Here is a 23,275-nt window from a genome sequence, read left to right as displayed (position 1 = left end):
TAATTATTCAAAGTAAACGAATACATTTTGTTTTAGGAATTAATTAATTTTTTTTTTTTTTTTTTTTTTTTTTATTGATCAAAAGGACATCGGCGATAACGGCCATTAGTCTTAAACTTTACATTATTGATTACATTTTTTTGGTATTTTAAATATAATAATTTTAAATTAAGTCGTACAATTCATATTTTCTTAAAAAAGACAAAATTTTGTATGTGGAGTCTGCATTTAATTAATTAATTTTATTTTATTAAAAGTTTGTATATAAGTTGTATGCACGATAAAATTTAAAATTCATATCATAATAAAAATTACTATTTAATTAAATAACAATAATCAAACAAATTCAGAAATGTTAATAACCTTCAATATTCATTCAAAATTCAAAATGAACAACATAATGTCAAAACATACAGTTAATCATATTTATCATGAATACATTCAAAATATAGCTTGTAATGTGTACTTTCTCATTTCTAAAGTATATACCTAATCGATTTGGTAATTATGGTACATTGGTACTTACTTCAATAACTCTCACAGTAAATGTACCAACAATTTTATCAAAACGTGGTACCTAATGAGAAGAAACATTAATAAAATATTTAATTCTTATCAGAATAACTTCAGTATCGAAAAATAAATAGTTGATAAAATCATGTGTGTAAAGTGTAATCGGTCGCTAATATCGATTGATATTATAATATTTGTTAAGAAATATAATCAATTTGTCATCTTATCCGTCTCGCCAACTTACCACACTCTCCTCTATTACTTTAATAATTGTATGCCATATAGTCACAAAATCACATATTCTACCCGTCGTAATTAATAATAATAATACTGCTTGTCGATCAGCAGAAAGAATATTTATAAAAAGTAAAAACAACAAATGTTTCAAACTAATTTATTACTACATATCTTACACATAATGTCATGACATAATTGAAAATTAAAATTCTATATTACAATTAACTCATGAATAAAATGTACTTTTTTAATTTTTTTAATTTTGACAAAAATATTAATATTATATTAATTTAATTTAAAAATTATAAAATAATTAAATAGATTATTTATTTTTCTTATATAAAAAAAAAACTTAACTGATATACTATAATAAAAAAAGAAAAAGAAAAGTAAACTCTAGAAAACAACTAATAAATACACGTGTGCGTATTAATAATTAATATAGCTCTAAATATAATATTGAATACAATATTGAATAAATTATAACAGAAAACTATAGGAGGACAGAAGTGGGAAGTAAACGTGCACTCAATATTATAATATAAATTATTAAAATAAATATTCTATCATAATACAAAATATCTCAATGCCATACTTGTGCCATATTACCATATAGGACAGTGAATATATTTGAGAATATTTAAATTATTTTGCAAATAAATGTTACATTTTGAAACGTTATCAAGTTATTTATAACCGTCAATCGATGAGTCCTAGAATAATTCTCATCACTATCATAAATATCAGTCATTTTCTTAATAGGTAGGTAACTATTAAACCTAATTTCTACTGACTTTACTTATAATATAATAGTAATTGCATTTGAAGGAAATATCAATAGAGATACATACTATACAGGATGATTCTTTTAAGTGGGTACACTAATTATCTCGAAAAGTATTAACTTTTTTCAAAATATTTTTTTACATGGTTTCAAGTTGTTAAAAACCCATCGTTTTTATTAGAAAATTATATTTTTAAATATTTTTTATCCTCTTAATTTTTTAAGTTTTTGACTTTTTTGTTTGACAACATATAGTTTTAATTTCATATTCCAAAGCAAAATATTTTTCTAAGTATTTTGATTCATAAAAATCGAATTTAGGATGAGTAGTTTATGAGTTATATGTATTTAAAGTATAGACAAGCGAAGTAGTGGACAAACATTTTGCGGGGTAACCCCGTACCACTCCACTCTGCCATTCTAAACTTTAAATACTCATAACTCAAAAACTACTAGCCCTAAATTCGATTTTTATGAATCAAAATACTTAGAAAAATATTCTGCTTTGGAATATGAAATTAAAACTATATGTTGTCATTCAAAAAAGTAAAAAACATAAAAATGATAAGGATAAAAAATATTTAAAAAAATATTTTTTTAATAAAAACGTTGGTTTTTTAACAACTTGAAACCATGTAAAAAAATATTTTGAAAAAAGTAAATACTTTTCGAGATAATTAGTGTACCCATTAAAAAGAATCACCCTGTACACTAAGAAGTCGGTAGTGAAATTTTTTATTTTTCTCCTTCAAAATCAAAACAAGTAAACCCTAAGCTCAATGCTTTGTAAACGAAATCATACAAAGTAATTTATGATGATGAGAACACTAGAATATGTTATTCGTTTGAATGATATATTTGATGGAAAAACAAAATAATAAATATCATAGTTTTTGAGTTATTCTTAAACTCTATTTTACAAAATGTGATTAATTGCAAATATACTCTTCCTTTTTATACCTACAAATTTCGCAAGCAACATTACAACACCAAATGAATTTACATTTACACTTCTCCTCTACGTCCCTTAATCTAATTTGAAATCCTCTGTGACAACATAGATGTCTGCAGCCATCTAATCCTTGACAAACACGATCATAGGTGCCAATTATGCTCAATCTGTATTTAAAAAATATTTAATTAATTTACTTGTATACTGCTGTTGCAAATACGTTTGAAATATAAGCTACTCACGATTCATTATGTTCACAATAATCCGGCGATGTATCTAAGTATACTAGTTCCGTTTTATTGGGCGTTTTTCTATCCATTCTGATTGGTCGCAGTTTTTTAATTTTCTTTCTTTTCTTTTCACCAAGTCGTACATGTGAAGCACCTTCATATCGCACCATCAACGAATCGCCTATATCTCGAAACGATGAAAGTTTCATCCAACAAATCCGTACACTACATGAACCTGACATACCATGGCATTTGCATACTTTTTGCATACTAGAGCGAATAATCTAGATAATAAAATAATTTCTTAATAATTCATTATTATAATATATTAATTTTGAGAGACAATATAGCTCTTTTTTAAATAAAATAATAATAATGCAGTTTTATTTGTTTTCGCTTATGTCAGGGTTTATGACGTATTTAAGCTTACATATTATTTATTAATTACTTTTAGACTTCAAATAACAAACCCATAATTTATATATTCATAAAAAATTAATATTGGTGTATAATATAATTTTGAAATTTAAAACATTTCATTACCTACATATTCGCTTGTGACATGAGTATAAAACGTGCGTAAAAATTTATAAAAATAACAACAACAGTTGTTAATGTTATCCTTATTGTTATAAGTTAATAATTTTATGTTGAAAACGGAATTTCTAATTTGAATTTAAAAAATATGTATCAATTTATAATTTAATCATAAAATTATCCTAGTAAATAATTTAGCACCCAAAACGTTTTCATTTAAAATTATTCATAATATGATCTCGCATCGCTGTAGTGTAAAAATAGTCTTCTAAAACTATGTTATAATATCTTAATATCGTATAATTTATGTTATTTTTTCTTTCTAGAACTACCTAGTGTTCATTATTTTCTTTTACAATCTGTGTATTTGCACAATCAGTAAATGTGATGGCATATATTTATATAACTAACAAATGACACGTACTTAGTAAAAGTCGCATTAAATGTACCTAATGAGAAGTCACACGCAACAATGCAGCAACATCCCCGAACTTGATGTTATGAAAATATTCAGGTACTTACCTATTAATTATTATTCGCATATGTACGTAAAATGATATTATGTTAAAGTCAATATTAAACTATATTACTATTAATAATAACAAATACTAATAATAATAATCTTATCTAGTTACATATAGCTATATGTATATGCATATATATGTATTTATCTACCTATATTAGATATTTGTATATTATTATTTATTACATATATAGGTATTATACTGCACTATATAATATTGAAATAAGTATTTTTTACAACGCAATAACATAACAAGTGTACACTTCATTGTAAAAATTAAAAACTTAAATATATCCTAAAGAAAAAATATGTCAAATTATAAGACAAAAACATATCATAGGTTCATACCCTTCGGCCAGCTTCGTTATTGTGTACGTTCATTAGCCCTTGAACACTATCGATATCTTCTATAGAATCGACAAAATCACGACTAAACTTTTCACCGAAACGTATATCCTGAAAAAAATTACATCGTAAAAGTTTAATTTTTAATTAGTGTGTTGTTAATATAAGACTCATATATATATATAACATATAGTAACCTCCGAACATCCTCCCCATTGCCAATTCTTTTTAACTTGTTTTCTTTGAATTTTGTTGTCACAACTACATTCGTTCAGTTCACCTCTTGAGCATGCTTTTGTGATTGCATATGCTACTCCAGCCGATGTGATAGCATTCACGTATGCCTTTTCTCTACTTTCTAAATATATATTATATTAAATATTAGCATTGTATACTAAAAATGTGTCTATCAAAATAATTGCATTTAAAGTTTAAACATAGGTAAATTATAGATTCAGCTGAACTTACTATATGATAATACGTTTCCAAACACGGACGTGTTATTTGAATACGTGCTACAATTCCACCTCTGAGAGCTAAACTGATATTGGCATTCCTCAATAGCCATTTTTGTCCCACTACTCACAACCTACAGCCAAAATATAATATAAAATTACTATATTTCAAATTCTATTTTCTAGAGCACAACACTTACTTACACTCATAATTTTTTCTCCGAGGTCACAAAGTTGTTGTTGTCTACTTTTCAAAAATGAATATCGGTAACAATTTTCTTTGTGACTAAGCAATGGGTTAAATTCTCTTGGTGGGTAATTTTGTAGTCCCAAGTACCTAGAACAATTCAAATTATCTTTGAAAACACACAATGAATATTATGCGGATATATTATATCTAAATAAGGCTAAAAGCTATATTTTCAGTTATATAGCTATAATTTATTTTAGATATGCCTAAATATACGATAAAAATAAACTGAAATACATATGTATTATAAGTACCACATTAAGATAATATTAATCAGTTATTACCTACTAATATTATATTCATAAACGGAATATATATTTTTTTTAAACCACACATAAAAAGCAATCAATTCTTCTTTCTGCTAAAAATTATAACAAAATTTTCAATTTGTCTAAACATATTTTACCAATTTATATAACTATTATATATAAATTTTTAGACTGTATAAATGTATATTATAATGTAATATACACGTCTGGAATAAATCAGGTTTAGACTACAAATTACAATTAAAAGATATTTAATAAAACAACTTGTGTAATTTGTATCTGTATTGAAACGGCTACAACTTAATCTTTAATGTTATTCCATTCTACCATTTCCTTGCATATTTAAACATAAAAAAAAAATTATCATAACTAAATGGTATTTTTTTTTCTAATTGTATCGAATAACATTCGAAATAACTTATGGGTATTATAATTACTAACAATAAATACTTTTATTTAGCCGCCGCTATTTAATTTAAGACTTAAAAATAAAAAAAACCTAAACACAAGGGGCGTGATCTATTACCTGCGTCAAATTATTAAAATAACCTAGTAATTATCAAGCCGAAACAGGCCACTGAACTGGCGGCAAAAAATCACAAAGTGTATATATAAAACACAACTGACAACTTTTCTATTGAAATTTTATTACATTTTATTTTTTTGTTTAACGCCCAAGGCAACTAATAAGATGATCTATTATAATATAGGTATATATTGTGTACTATATATCTGCAGTATTTAGTGTTTTTTATGACATATATTATAGTTTTATTTTATATGATAATACGTATTCCCCATTAATTAAGAACGACATTATAAGATATATAATTTATAAACAATTTATGAATTTAGATTTTAGAATAATATTAATGTACTTAGCTAGTAAAAGTATTGCTAATGATAAATTAGTATCTCATAAAACAACTATATTATATTATATTATACACATATTTATGCATTTTAAGAATAAAAACTTTAATTTAATTCTAAAAAATATAAATTCTAAGTTGGTTATTTTATAAGTAAATTAATTTTGTTAATTATTCATGATGCATACATTAATAGGTATAAAAATAAATTATAATATGATGTCTATTAGATATAATATTATTATAGATTCTGAACATAATGTATAGACTGGTTGTTTGCAAAAGTATGTATTGTGTATTAATATTTAATATTTATTTATTTATTTACAAAATAATGATGTTTAAGTTGAACACACACTTTCTGCGTTCTCATATACGCATAATGTAGGTACCCTGCAGGTAGTTCTTTTCATTTCGTTGGATATATTTAAAAAAGGGATAAACATATTAATTTGCCACTTGTAAAAACTCAAGTTTGAATGACATAAGCCGTCTAATAAACCTTATACTAATTAGTGCCCTAAAATCAGTGAAATCACCCCTACGCTAGATTTCCAAGTACCTCTAGTATCGTTCTTTCGACAAGGGTTATTATTCGTATATATAACGCATGTACGTCCTTATTAGACCTGCATATTGTTATTCTAGAACAGGCACATATTGTTGTGTTACGGTTGCCTAGTAACCCCTTGAATTCAGAAGACAAGGCTCCGCCTTTTTGGTTTCCTTTATCTGTCAATCACCGGCCATTTTGGCCCCCCGATGACATTCAACTGAGAAATAAAATCCAAAATCTGTGAATTTCACATTGTCTCTACAAAGTAGGTATAATTTATGACTGGTGTGTTCAATATAATAATATGTAATACGGACATCAGCTTAGAGTACCTAATAAATCAAGTTAGTTATGATAATAATCCGAATAGATTAAACGAATTATCAGCCATTAGGTATCTACTAACCTAAATATTTAAAAGTTATAAAAAAAAAAATATGCGATTTTTCAGTTTTATTATTTTTAATAATATTGGTCAAAATAAAAAAAATACTGTAAATATTTTAGACTCTGAGTAAATCAATGATAAGTATAAGTTATATAATATGCAATGGTGATTTGTTTTTTTTGTAAATATTTTATTTCTACTCAGATATACATTACCACTGAACTCAGAATCTAAAAGTTTTTCATGTTACTGAGAAGTCGAAAAAATCGTTGGTAAAAAATAATTTTTAAACGAATGGAAAACAATCTTTAAAACTTTTGGATGAAACTAATTAGTAATTTCTTACAAATTTAACTTAACAAATTCATAATATCATAACACATCACTATATTCTGCACATAAATGATTAGGGACTGACCTTAAACTAGTGTTGTTTTATCTTAAATTTAAAAAAACTGTTATTAATACTATAATAATTATTATGACAACTTAATTTATTAAATGATAATATTAATATGATTTTAATCAAGAGTCGATGTGTACATTCCTAAGTACATTAACTAAATGAACTGTATCTTATTATAGGAATTTACAGAAGTAGATATCTATCTATAATTGATAATTTTTAATGTAGTTTTTCGTATTTAGTTCCAATAATATATCATCCTAAGTAATATTATTGCAAAGCCATAGTGTATTCGTAAAACATCATATAAGAGAATAAAAATAATATTTTGTATTTTTGTATTATTTTATGCCATTGTACTCGTCTAAATTTTTACGGTCAAATCATAATTCATCCATAATGCTCTCATTTCCATCAACATGCTCTTAAAAAAAAATAAAATGAGATGATGGTAATATGACATGACAGCTGGAAGGTAACATGAGAGTTTTTGAAACCTATTTAAGGCTCGCGGTACATGGGTTTTGTAGTTTCTTCCACCTTACTTCACCCAAATAACATTGGTGTACATTGCATATTATATACCTACATATTATAGTGCAGACAATTAACCGGATATCTGAGCAACTTGTATTTTTTATGATTAGTTCCATTATTATTTTACCAATTTATTTAAAAACTACACATAGTAGGTAAGTATTTCAGGATTAGAAAATATACATGTATATTTAACAATTTATTGGCAAACATTTCTGAACCGAATGTTTAAATAAAACCTTTAAAAATAAATACAAAGATATAATATTATCTAAAATTGATAAATGTTATACAAAACAGTATTTGTTGATGAAACCGGTTTTAAACATACTAAAATATTTATCTTAAAATTTATGTTTGTTACAGATAAATTATATTAATGGTATGGTAACTTAAAAAAATTGTATATATGTACATTTTATTAAATAGTTATACCTATGTTCTTGATATATAATATTTATATTCATGCATTAATACATAATTACATATTATAACTATTTATAAATTATATTATAGTTAGAAAAAAAAATTTTTAACTTATATGCATTGCTCTAAACCAATTTTGACTTAAAAGAATTCAAACTTTTTAATTATTCAATTAATTTGCATATCGTTTTATAAAATAATTCTAACTGATAATAAATAATAAATAATAAATTAAGCAGTATAACCATTAACATGGTAATTTATAAAAGAAATATTTTAAAAGCACAGTTGTTTAGAAACCTACCTAATAAATAGATTATAGATATAATAACTGAATTCAACAATCCAATATGGAACTAAAAACTAGTTTTTCAAATAGTATTACAATTACGAAGCTGTCCGTACCACACGATTAGTTAAATACCCATAATACATTATAATATAAGTAAATATACATTATAATTGCCTATTAATTGTATGCAATCATATATTGTATAGTTATACTTATATTATACAGACGTATTCGTAATATTATACAATTTAATAATTGTTCGCAAACTTTTTTTATGACATTAAATATTAAAATATAAGATAGAAAGATATTAAATACTTATTATTTTATATTTACTTGTACACAGAATTCTATAAGTTATTGAGCTTTTTTTTTGTTTGCAGTAGGAACATATAAATTATAACTTCTTATTATAAAAAAAAATAATAATATTATAAAATATAAATAGAATATTTTATAAAAAAATGTTGAGCCTTTTATAAATTCTGATCAAAGAATATTTTACTTGGAAATTGGATTAATTTTAATCATAATATACAACTTATTTAATTAAACCATTTTTAAACATTTTAGAACTGTACAAGATTTTTTAATTTTACCAGTAAAGATCTAAATCAGTTGTACACAAAATAAATATTGAAGAACGAAAACGAATTCACTGTTTACTTGGATTCTATATCATAAACATGTGTGGCGGTATTTGTGATCGTAAAAGAACATATATACACACATTAAACAGAAGTCAATAATATAAAAGCCATACAAAACTTATAGTATATGTATAAGTAAATATGAAAACCGGAAATGTTTTTTTTTACGATTCCTTTATTAATATAAAACGTTTGATACTTATCATGTGATACATTTAAAAGTCGAATTAAATTTTTATCAAACATTGTCTGTATGGACTAGAGAATACTGTTTATTTCCTGTAGGTATTACCATAATATATCATGTAACTTTTTTATATCTAACCAGTATTTTAATAAAATTTACCATCAATTCAATCCATACCTCTTATGCTTTAAATTTAATTTAAGACTTTTACAGTATATTGAAATGTTTTACGTACAATGGCTTACAAATTCTGATCCCATCATTGTTCTTAACTCAGAGAAATACTTAAGTTTCCGAAAAAATTCAAAAAAATCGCTTAGAAACTAAACTGTACTGTTATTAATAAATATTTTAACATATTATTTGTTCTAGAAAAAATAAATTGTCTGATGTATCATAATGTAAGAAAATTAATTGTATTTCTTTGCTCTGAATGATGACAAGATATAATTTTTTGTTACGTTTCTGCCATTACATTTATTCATACTTCGTAATAATTGAGAATTACATTTTCGGTATCTTCTTGTTTTTTTTCTTTTTATTTATCAAAAGTCCTGACTTTAGTACATAAAATTAATATTTAATACATAATGCACAACGCGTCTAAGGGGGGGGGGGGGGGGGGGAGGCTAATGCTCTTTAGTCCTCTGGATCCATGCCCGATTTAGCACTTAGTATCAACTATTATTTATTAATTCTTATGTATTTTTCGTGCTGTAGTGTTTTATATAGTTAATTCAGTATTTATATAACTAGAAAGTCGTCCTAAGTAAACGCCAAGACCACGTTAAATGCTTGGTATCTATAGAGTTTGTAATAAAGTATTCTGGATTAACTCGACAAAGATGTACAACGTATGTACTTATTTTGTGTCTATATAAAAGGTTTATAATAGAACAGCTTTTTACTACTTTCATTAAAAGATACTGAACAAAGGAAAGACAACTAAGTAATTTTGATTTAAAGTTTCCTTAAATATCTATCGACTTATGAGTAAATAAAAAATTTTCTTTGTATTCAGATCTCGGTGGTTGAAACGTTAAAGTAATAAAATTTAGTGTAAGTTTGCCTATGAACATAGTTGACATGTTTTAAAAGTACCTACCAATATATATATATATTATATATATATATATATAAAACAATAGTCCTACACTTTAACAACAAATATTTATCTTTTTATAGCTTTTAAATTTCTAATAAAAATTAAATACGTTTATACAGTAAAATTATGATTGAAGAAAACATTAATCTTTCATCATGTACATGTTATACTAAAATATCAAAAACTTATATATTTATAAATGAACAATATTATATTCACAAAATTTACGTGGATCTATTATTATTAATGGTTTTGCGCGTTCCTATTTGCCCAAAAGTATTAGTCGTCACTCCTCATCAAGGATTTATTTTCAAATGTATAGGTTTCTGCGTGTAACACGTTTACATCGTAAACATTATATTGTGTTTGTGCAATAGATATTATGATCCCCGCGTATATTAAATAATATATTTTATATTATTATTATTATTAAGCGCGTGTGCTGTTTGAATGCGCCCGGTGGACGGCGGCAGCTAGTGCGATAATGACTATTATTATTATTATTATTATTTTATTATCATTTGCGTATATATATATATATAGCACGTTGGATGATATAAAATTTAAACGGCCGTGGCGAAGAGAGGAGGCACACGAAAAAAGGGGACGACGGGGAAACTTAATTTCACCGGCAAAACTCTGGAAATCGTCTCATTTTATAGTTTTCGCAACCTATAAATTTTATATCCCCCCTCCCGAAACCCACCACCGCCTCAGCGGCCGCCGCCGACATCGAACCCCGGAACGCGAAAAAAAACGAATACAAGACCGTGCAGCTGCATATTATGCGCGTCCGTACACTGCCACGAGACCCCCTCCCCACATTACCATTCCCGTTCGTTCGTATCTTTATTGAAAACAGAAAACGGCACCCCCAGAAAAATGCGTCCCTCTCACTCGTAAACGGCTTTTGTACTTTATGATCGACACATAAAAACGACTTTATTACCACTGGCCTCCCCTCTTTAGCCCGAAATGCGCGCGCGACCGAAACTTTCGTTTATAAACGGCAAATCCGTAAAATCCCCGCGTGACATCCGGCGGCGGCGGTAACTTGCGCGACTGCATGTCTCTCCACGCAAACAGTAGATAAATACCTACAACATACATATTAGATAACATATACGTGGATATTTAACTTCAATCGCGGTTTTCCTTCATCCAACTTAGGTCACTTATTATTGTCATAAACATGAGTTGTCGTATATCTCGGCGGCCATGCGTAATTTTATAATTTAAAAACTTTTTTTTTTGTTTTCAAATATCATAAATCAATAAATAATAAATACGCACAGTTACAAAATTTTGAGATTTCTCAGGTTCGTCATAATGTACGCGCCTAATATATAATATTAAGCATAATATGATTAACACGACATTGTTACGAATGTTCCGAACTTATAATCATAATAATTAAATTTAAATAATAGGTTAACTATCTTTTGGTATGATCATACTTGCATATTATAAACAAAATACTTGAACAATTATAAAATGGAAACAAATCCAGTTCCTATACAGTCAATCCGCTCGATAATTATTAATATGCAGTTTCATAAGCGTCAAATCATAATTATTAGTTATATTAGGTAGGCACTTATTTTTGATGAGTTTATTACTATAATTTTGTTTTTATGATAATAATATATGTGCTTCGCCCCACAGTACACGCTACCATACTTAATTTATCGTTAATAGTCTAGTTATTTTTTTTTTTTCAAAACGTTAAATTATTAAATTGAAAACGTCAAAACATTTTTAAATTTAAACTGAATTCTAATTCCAAGATAATATTTAGTTTTAATAAACGGGAATAATTGTACGACACTTGTCTCATAATTACCTACGTATTTCAATCAATTTAGAGGAAATATTATATACGAGTAAATTATTAAAACTCAGCATAGTGCGTGCATGTAGTTGAAATATTGAAATTTTTTAGTAAATTGACTTTTAAAAGCAATATTAATTATGCTAGTGCAACTATTAATATAATAAATATATAGGTATTTATACTATAGTTGATATGTAGCTAGCTATACATTTGTATGTATTGTTTGAGCATAGACAGAATATACGAGTATATATAAGCTTAATAAGTAAGTAAATACGAATATATATTTAGATTACCAACTATTTTTGTATATAAAAATATTATTATATAATAATTTTAACTAAATATTTTGATGAATTTGTTTTAATTTTTTAAAACAATGATTTTTTTTGTTTTAGTAATAGTAAAAATATCAGGGCTTGTGTTACAGCTAAACTCTAAAGTATAAATAAACTAGACAACAAATATAATGTGTGCGTATAAAATATAATTGGATGCATAGTTGATTTTAACACTCTAATAGTCTTATCTTATACGAAGTAAAAATAATAGGTACCTACAAAGAACATATAACCCCCATCGCTTATTTATTTTTATTTTTTATAAAAGGGATTAAAGAAGGTCATTTCCCGTAATGGCCAACAAGAATAAAACGCATCAACTTGGCTTTTCGTGTATCGGTTTGGTTATTCATCCAGAAAATTAAAAATGTATTCATTGGTATATTTTATGAACCGTACTAAACCATATGGCTCGGAGATGTCCACAGAATGTTTACTGGTTTTGAGTATTAGACTAGTTTTATTTAACACGTCTTAAAAATAGGGTTCATGTTTTAGAACTTTTATTATTTAAAAAATATGTTTTTTAATTTTTATCAGACAAAATAAAAGTAATAAAATATAATGCCCATAACCACTTAACTAAAAAAATGTCAGCTATACTGTAATATTACTTAAGTACTTAGATAATGAATACAATTTATATATATAAATATTTTAATTGAAAATTTTCATTATCTGATACAATTTAAATATTTCTGTAAATTCGTTTAATTCAAATTCAAAAATAAATTTAATTTTAACATCTATTCAAACTGATAAAAACATTTTGTTGGCTGTAACGCACGAGATTGAACAAATTTGTCGGCGTATATCAAAGGGTATAGAAATACAAAAGAAAATTACACGATTAAGCAAAAAAAATTCCGCAATGTTATTATTTTCAATTTTAAGCTATATAAATGGACATTTCACTTAATTTTTTTAAACATACATTTTTAGTATGTAAAATATAGATGTAGATATTTTTTATTATAATACTTGTTTTAAACATGACTATTATTATTATCATTTATCAGTTTAATAGCAAATTTTATTGTTTCTATTGTCAATGATCAAAAATTTACATCTATTATTTTATGAATCAATAACATTTTCGATAAAGCTGGACTCGGCTCACTGCTTGCGGCTCGTTCAAGTTTAGTACCTACCTATAGTAATAATTGGTGTAATAATACGTGAAAATATTTAATTAAAAAAATGTCGGCAATGTGAATGTGACAACGATAAAATACACTGAGGTACTCAATCGTGCTTTACCGATTTTGTTAGTAATATAAGTATTCAATGCGCCCGTGTTAAAAGATGAATATATTTAAATGAAATTAATTATCATTTATAAAATATAATATCTAGATTTTAATTTAATATAATTCTTTAAAATTTGATTCCTTCTATTAAAATGAGAAAATTTTAATAATAATGCACCAGTAAAATAAATTATATACTCTATAGTACCTATTATCATACATTAACTTAGTATTCTAGTTGCATTAAATATGAATAATTTTAAGTTTAAAATGTGTATTAAAAATATAGTTCTAATTATTTGATTTTATTTGCTTTGTTTTATAAACACCACGGGAAGACAGTAAAAAATTTAGGTAGCTGTATTAACGTAATTTATCCTATTAAATAATTCATAGCATTTATTTCAATCAACAATCATCAATTTTCTTCTTTGTCATCAGTCATTACTAAAGAATTTCATTAATATACAATTTTTATTTATTTTAATATGCAACAATATTTTGTGCATAAAAGCACAAAAATTAAACTTTATTAGGAGTTTAAGTTAACTAAATCTAGTTAATATATTTGTATTTCTGTTACTAAAATTAATTTATATTTATCTTTCTTTAAATCATCAAATTTTTTATTTGTATCCGCAGTAAATAATTACGATAATAACAAAGAAATATTCTCTATTTATCTATACAAATTTGAAATCATATATTTGTATAAGATATAAATTTAAGTTTTTTTCTTCTAATTAATATTCAACAATAGAATCATTTTTTTATTTCTTCTAAAAATTAACTAATTCTGAGTTTAGTAAATTTTTATTTTTTATCAAAGTCAGTTTATTGACGTACAACATATTTCTTTATCATATTTGCATTTAATTAAACTGTGATTTTAAACTGAAATGAAATGTGTATATTTTTTAAATGTTTGTAAAAACAAAACCAGCATACTTGCTTAATTACCTAATTTATAATATATAATATTTATATTTTATATGTTAAATATAAATATCTTAAAATTAAACATACCACCAATTTGCTCTTGACACATTGAAGAGGACCACAATCATAAAGATCTGTCTTAATGTAAGCCGCATATCCGAATCCGGTTGTTTTTCACAGTAACTATAAATAATTTTTTTATTTAATTTGATATCAATAAATGATTTTTATGTCCACCAAACATGTAGGTACCGCATAGTTATAGATTTTAAATTAATCATGGTTTAAAAATGTGTAATCGTATTATTTGCGGTCCGTTTAAAACAGAGCGAGAACGAAAACGAAGTACAAAGCCAGACAATCTAAACCGACCACTTGGGGATGCTCCTGGCAACTGAAACCGAATCACTCGCGGCCATTCCCTTTAGTCAGCCCTCCGACGTTATGTATGTGTACCATGTTCTGATTATATTCGTAACCGTATACATTAGAAACTTTTCCTCGGATGATAACGACTTGACACGGAGCTATGTCCGAAACAATTAATTTTCGTTATTTTATAGTTTATAATTTTCAAAAAAATTTTAATTATTTAAATTTCATGCACCTTATATTTATACGCAGCCAGTTTATTGGTGCAGCTAGACAAACAGGAGCCCCAATGTTACTATTAATTTTATTAAGATGCCTAATTTTAGTATTTTTTTTTTTAGTTTTTTAAGGTTGTCTTTGTAAAAAATATTTGGGATGGAAAAACTATTGAGAATAGGATTCTGATATAATTCACGATAAGTATTATAATAAATATACATTTTTAAATATAAAAATAATACATATAATACCTATTTAAGTGTTTATTTTCCATGTTTTATTAGTTTATACTCTATTATGTTATAATATGTTACTTATACTAACCTTACCTAACCTAAACTACACGCCCCAGAGATGGGCAAAAAGAAAAATCTTGTCGATCCTTGATAGTAGATAGATATATTATACAATATACAATAATTAAACACACTAATTTTAAAATTATAATTTTCGAATTGTGTACTTGAATTTTATTTTATTATTATTATTATTGATGTAATTGACCAAATTTCGTCAATTTTTTTTAATAGATCAAAAAATTATGATTTTTATATTATTTTATATGAAATTTGTAATTAAATACGGAAAATATTTGCTTTCAATTAGTTAATATTTGGGAGGGAGTATATAGTTGTCGACACTCCTAGTACTCCTAGTCGTTGCGCCACTATTATATGGCAGTCAAATAAATGCGAATAATGTGTCATACTAAGCTAGTTTTTTGTTATTTTATTTTGGGAACTACACAATTTAAAATTTAGTAAAATAAATAATAACCAATATCTAATTCTATTTTAACTATTTAATGTCTTTATCGGTACTACGCAAAATGATTTATATCTTATACGTTAACCTATTATACCAGAGGTGGCGAACCTTTTTTTGTTCTGGTGTCAAATTTTTGCAATTAAGCCATCTGCAAGGGTTTGACAATTTTTCACGCGCCCAATGTTTTAAACACTAAATAGAACGTAATAAATATAGTGATAATATAGCGACATAATCAATTTTACACATAGGGATAGAAAGGTAGTATAACTTTTAAAATGTTTATGATTTATTTCTTTGTTCCAAACAACATTTTAAGAATAGCATGTTTTTCTCAATTTTAATTTTTTGCGTGCCATTGAAATTTAACAAACGTGATACTTTTGGCACGCGTGCATTGAGTTTGTCACCCCTGACCAATACTTAAAAAATGTACCCTTTATACACCTACATGTACATTGTACATATTAATGAAATAATATAGAAATTATTTTTCGAGGAAAATAACTAACAAAAAAAGCGGGAAAGTGGATATCACTGTGCTGTATAGTAGGTTACAGGTAGGTTACTGTAATGGATGGAATTAAATTTGTATCCAATGATATTATATCATTGTATACGAAAAATGATTCTGAGCAGAGACAGTTTATCCGTCTGGGATATATTATTATTAAAGATATAAATACTTATTAAAATATAATCTTAACTTTAAATGCTTATAAAAAAAAATCGTGCCTATGTATTTTTAATATTTTTCACCTGCTATTAAAATAATATGTTGGAAGCCTTATGTTAAATTTTGAAGCTTTGAAATTAATAGAAAAAAAAACTAAACAAGTTGAAAAATTAAAATGTCAGTAAACAGCTCAAAACTAATCAAAACAATTTGAAAATCTTATAAAATATAGGAAATTTCTATATAAACATTCAGTGAACATTTCAGGTATCTGCGGTCATTTGTTTTAGAGTTACACCAAAATAAGAAAATCGCTAAATGAGAAATCTAGTGAAAATCCAATGTTGTAAAAAATTTTAATTTCAAACGTTCATAAAAATTTAATTTGACTTTCTGGTGGATATTTATTTTATGATAAAGGTTGACAAACTTGTAAGAAATCTTGTATCAAATCTAAGATTTGAAACGAACATTTTTATGAATTTCTATCTAAGATAATTTGAACATTGCCGTAATTTTTACGTATTTACTAAAAATTTGAACTTTTAATGCTTATAAAAAAAAAATCATGCCTATGTATTTTTAATATTTTTCAACTGCTATTGAAACAATATTTTGGAAGCCTTATATTAAATTTTGAAGCTTTTTGGCCCAACCAATAAAATTTTATTTACATTAATAGAAAAAAAAACTAAAAAAGTTGAAAAATTAAAATGTCAGTAAACAGCTCAAAACTAATCAAAATATTTTGAAAATTTTATCTCCAAAAATATAGAACCCTAGAAAGTGTTATTTTTCAAAAATGTGAACAAATTTAAGATATTTACTAATATATTGTAACTAATAATATTTATAATACTGAATTGCACTGCCTATATATGGGTTTTCAGTTGATTCTTCCATTTCGAATTGGAAACAGCAATACAATAGTAGTTATTTAATCGATATACTGAAAAAATATTTTAAAATAATAACACAACAATTTGATACAAAACATTTATTTTTTAATAATATTACAATCCTGGATTTTTAGACGTTGAAAAACTTAAATAACAACCAGTTCTTTTTTTTAATGAAATTAAACGTATATGTGTCAAATTCACAAAAACCGTATCTCGTATTATTGCAGTGAAATGTGTTATTGATAGATGTTATAATTGCACAGGATCTTCATAAAATTTTAAATAAATATTATAGACTATTAAATTGTATAAATAGCATGTACAATTTAATTTAATTAGGTAAGATAATATATACTACAATGTATGACACTAATAAAACCAGGTACATGTATAAATAGCATACTTATGCCTCTTAATAGTCTATAATATTTATTTAAAATCATCTTCATCTTCAAAAAAATGATTTAATATTAAGATGGCAACCTCCTTTTTTGCTGCTTTTTTGACGATTCTACAAAATTAAAATTAAAGGCAATATTAACTGATTATTGTTGAACAATTTCAAATATCAATACTATAATTCATCCATCCAATATTTGTTGTCCACATACGTATATATTTTTTATTTATAAATTAAGATAACCTTGATATTAAGGTTTTGACAGAAAATCGTATATATTATTATTGTACATATTAAAGTGACCATATAAGAAATCATTCATCATATATAAGTAAAACATAATTTAAATTAAATATTAAAATTAATTTATAATTTAAAATATTAAAAAGGCGGGTAAGTCGTGGATGTCGCTCTGCTTTACAGTATAGGTTACAAGTGGGTTACTGTAATGGATGGAATTAAATTTTAATCCAATGATATAATATCATTGTATACGAAAAACGATTCTGAGCAAAGACGGTTTATCTGTGTAGGATATATTATAAATTATTAAAAATTTTCAAATCTTAGATTTAAAAAGAAAATTTTTTATGAATTTCTAGTTTGAAATAATTTGCAAATTTTCGTCATTTTCGTGATTTTTACATAATATGTTGTCAAAATTCAAACTTTGAATGCTTGTAAAAAAAAATTGTGATTACGCATTTCTTTTATTTTTCAATTGCTATTGTAAAAATATGATAGGAGCCATGTATTAAATTTTCGAATCTTAGATTTAAAAATAAAATTTTTTATGAATTTCTAGCTAAAAATAATTTGTGAATTTTCGTGATTTTTACGTATTTTGTTAAAATTCAAAGTTTGTATGCTTATAAAAAAAAATTGTGACTATGAATTTATTTTATTTTTCAACTGCTGTTGTAAAAATATGTTAAGAGCCTTATATTAAATTTTCAAGCTTTTCAAGCTTACAAATAAATTTTTATCGATATTAATTTTAAAAAAAACTAAAAATGATCGAAAATTTAAAATGCCTATGAATAGTTCAACTTAAGTCGAAATTTTTTGAGAATTGCATGGTGGATAGAATATACTTAAATAAACATTCGGTGAAAATTTCATGTATCTATGGTAATATTTTTTAAAGTTCCATTAAAAACCAAAATCGATTTTGTTGAAAAATGAGTGTGCGTTAAATTTTCCGTTTTTCCCTTAATTTTTAGTTTGTTTTTCTCGATTATTTAGAAAAGTATTAAGAATTTTTCACTTTTGACCCCCCAAAGTGCCAACTAGATTCACTTTCTGATCGAACGAGGTACTGAAGTCAAAAATCAAAGTACTTCTACTGCCCTAAAACGTGATGACAGACACAAAAAAAAAAAAAACATCATGGTAAAATCAATATATTCCTCGCTCCGCTCAGAATCTAAAATAATAATATATGAAATTTAAAATCAATTAAATGGTTTTATTATAGAATTTAGGTTTTCATAATCAATAATATTTATCAATTTATATAGTTTTAAAAATTATGCAAGTAAGTGATTGATCGAGGTTCAGATGGTTTATATGTAACATTACCTACTAACATTACTTTTTACAGGTGAATAATTGAAAATACTTGACATTTTAATCGAATGTTAATAGCATTTTCTATTTGAATTTTTATCAATGATTATATGTTATCGATAAAATTTTTTTGCTAAATCAAAAAATTTTAAAATATAATACAAGGTCCCTCATAAGTTACTTTAATAACAAATTATATAACTACCTAAATAAAAGATACATAGGCACTTTTTTTTCATAAGCATTTAAAGTATTAATGTTGACAACATTTATTTAAATGTTAAATCACGACAATATGCAAATTATTTTGTAATTAAAAAATTATGAAATTTAGAACAAGATTATATTTATACGATAAGAATAACGATTTTAGTTTTTTTGGCGTAATTTTAAATTACATCGTTATTTTTCATAATAATGTGATAGTAATACATCAATAATTTATTTTATATTTTTAAACAACTCAAAACTACTTGTTTGAATTTTGATTTTGATACGATATAAATTATCCACTTTAGAGTAGAAAAGGGGATCTTATTTGAAAAACGGAAGTTTGTTTATCCAATATCTATACAGGACACTCATAAAGTAGTACAAAACAATCTCAAGAGTTTGAAAATATGGTTTTTAATGACTTAAAGTATATATTTAAAAATTCGAAAAAAATCCAGAATTATAATGAACAACTGCATTATTGAAGAATAAAGCGGTGAGCATGCTTGATGAATTACCCTTTATATTAAAATTTACTTTTGTAAGCAACTTGCGTATTACATTTTAACGTTCGTAATATTTTTTCGAATTCAAGCATATGATTGTAGGTCAATAGGTCATTTACTTATTTATAACGCTCTTAGAGGAAAAAATATTTTTAATTGTACCCATGTTTCGTTTAATATTTTGTTCCAAATTTAACTAATCAATTTATCATTGTGATCTAATATACAGACAACAATTCTAAATTCTAATGTATTTAGAAATTTATATATTCAAAGGTAATATAATTACAACTTAACGAGATACTTGATATAATCAATCATAGACAATAAAATCATAAATCAAAATCATCATAGATTGCAGAGTAAGCCACAATATTTTTGCGATCGTAGAGTGACAAATTGAGACTGTTTGCTCACACACAATAATCTTATACATGTTTTTGTTATCTATGAATGATTATGTATTTAAGATTTACGAGTATAGAATTAAAGATAAGCAGTGGCGTGCGCAGGGGGGGATGATGGGGGATATATCCCCCCATGGGCTTTTTTTTAGTCTTCTAACGAGTGGATTTTGGATCTCTAGTTCATCAACATAAACATAATACATTTTTATTTATGACATCCCCCCCATACCAAATTCCTGCGCACGCCACTCAGGATAAGCATCTATTATAGTAAAAATTCAGTGAAAATATATCTCATATTTTATGTATTTTAATAATAAATGAACGATTATAAATTAAATGTATTTACAATTTTAGGTTGTGAATTTTAATATTTTTCATGTCTCTCTTGTTCTAAGGATTGCCCAAGTGAAGTGCTCTGGCTATACCTACTTAGTATTATTTTTTATTATCGTGTGTTGTCCAAAAACATATTATAAAGCGTATATTTCGCACATTTATGCTATAAATGTTAACCTCCCTGAAATTTTAATGAATTTGAGCCATTTGGCCTTGATTGCCTTCCCAAAGCCTATAAGATAAAACACACCAAATTTCAAAAATATATAATAAACTTGAAATGGGCTAAAAATAAAATAAAAACTTCTTGAATATATAATACTATATAATTCGATATTTTAATATTTATTTATTTATATTATAAATTATATATTTTCATATTGATGTTATTGTTATAAGACGCATGTTATACGCGAAAAGTGTGGTTTTCGCTGTATTTACCAATTTTTGTAAATTATGTACCTATTATTACATTACTATCGGACCTGCAGCATTAGCTCGATTTCGCTTACGATGTGGATTGGACCTAACTGGGGACACTAAAACAAAATACGCGTCTAACCTAATATATACGATGTAATATTATAATGTCGTTTAGCAAGCGTAAGTGATGAGTATTGAGTACACCAACATAACATTATCATCATAATATAAGCGTGCAGCGCAGGTGGAAATCAGTTCTAGACGTAGATCCAGAATAGATTTACAGGAGGGGGGCATCTTGGATAACATTTTAGCTAATCGACATGGCAATATAATTTATCAGCCCACCGAAAACAGACATCCTAGAATTCGCCAGTCTACGGGGGGCATCGACACTTGCCCCCCCCCCTTGGATCCGTGCCCGAGTCAGGGTAGGCACTTGACTACTCTGCGAACTTTCCCGTCTCAATATTCAAAATCATCATAATATCTAAACAATAATCTTAGTATGCATATACGTTCGAAATAAATAAGATAAATAAATTTCTACAACCTGGTGGCCAATAAGTGTGTGTTAATATGTTATATAATATGACTACCCTGTCGGTGATGTTTGGGCAGTGGGCACGCTTATGATTATCATAATACTTATCGTAATTTTGCGTAGGTACCCATTCTTTTTATAAGATACGATATACGTGCCTACTATAGTGATGATATTTATTTGACACAAAATTACTAATATTATATATAAAATATGGATGATACAAGCATATTAATACGATAAAATAAATTAAACATTGGTAATTTTTTTTTTTAACAAATCTTGCGCTAAAAGAGAGAGAGTTTGTAATAATACATTATATGACCTAACCTAACATTATATAATAATACATCCGTTTTATTGTGACATTTTAAGTAAGTAAGCACCCATTATAAAATAAATAATTATTAAATAACGATTGAGTAATATTATTTTGTAAATCGATAGACGAGTATTTAATAGTATAGACGGAAGTTTCTTAAGACATAACAAAATAATAGTTTTGAAAAACAATTAAACATATTATCCTCGTCGAATGCAGACAAACAGAAGCTGCTATTATAGAACCAAATACAACACTCCAGAGTTTCACTATCAGTCCATCGTCCATGCGTTATAATTAGTCAAACATTAGGTTAAACTTCATTAAAGAAATTAAAATAGAATTAGTATTGTAAATAATAATAAAAAAATATAAAATATGTAAAATTATTATTGTAAAAAAATAAAGTTACAAAATGTCAGCCAATGGCTTTCGTTTCCGAGGCTTATTACTAATAAAATATAAAATATAAATAGTTTAGAAATATAATTGTAATCATCTTTACTATTAGATTCAGAACGAAGTGATGAATGTATTGATTTTACAATGATGTGTGTTTTTTTTTGTGTGTCTGTGTACAGCATAACTAGTCGAAATAATGCTTCAATTTCAAACTTTGGGGGTGGTTTCCGATATAAAAGTGAATATCCTAGGTGCGTTATAGAGGTCGAAAGTAAACATTTTCCAACAGTTTTCAAAAACATCGAGAAAAACAAAAACAAAATTACAGAAAAACG

The 23,275-nt window shown here is 25.7% G+C and overlaps 1 protein-coding gene across 1 annotated transcript; it reads right to left on the bottom strand.

Moving 5' to 3' along the window:
- Positions 1–986: 986 nt before the first annotated feature.
- On the bottom strand, positions 987–15,281 carry LOC107171683 (protein Wnt-5a-like). The gene is made up of 7 exons (XM_089220968.1): positions 14,966–15,281; positions 4,781–4,913; positions 4,590–4,710; positions 4,319–4,479; positions 4,125–4,232; positions 2,729–3,000; positions 987–2,653 (listed from the first exon to the last, which is right to left on the bottom strand). The coding sequence occupies exons 1-7, from the start codon at positions 15,031–15,033 to the stop codon at positions 2,464–2,466; spliced, it is 1,053 nt and encodes a 350-aa protein (XP_089077094.1). The 5' UTR covers positions 15,034–15,281; the 3' UTR covers positions 987–2,463.
- Positions 15,282–23,275: the final 7,994 nt, after the last annotated feature.

This window comes from Diuraphis noxia, unplaced genomic scaffold (genome assembly GCF_037042655.1).
Source record: "Diuraphis noxia isolate RWA-SAM2 unplaced genomic scaffold, SU_Dnox_SAM2 contig0002, whole genome shotgun sequence".
NCBI lineage: Eukaryota > Metazoa > Arthropoda > Insecta > Hemiptera > Aphididae > Diuraphis > Diuraphis noxia.
Note: the sequence above shows the minus strand (reverse complement) of the source record. Positions and strands in the feature narration are given on the sequence as shown.

Coding starts and splice junctions, on each gene's coding strand:
- LOC107171683 (XM_089220968.1), bottom strand. CDS start 15,033: ATGCGGCTTACATTAAGACAGATCTTTATGATTGTGGTCCTCTTCAAT. Junction 4,480..4,589: donor TGGAAACGTATTATCATATA/GTAAGTTCAGCT, acceptor ATATATATTTAG/AAAGTAGAGAAAAGGCATAC. Junction 4,233..4,318: donor AATGGGGAGGATGTTCGGAG/GTTACTATATGT, acceptor AATTTTTTTCAG/GATATACGTTTCGGTGAAAA.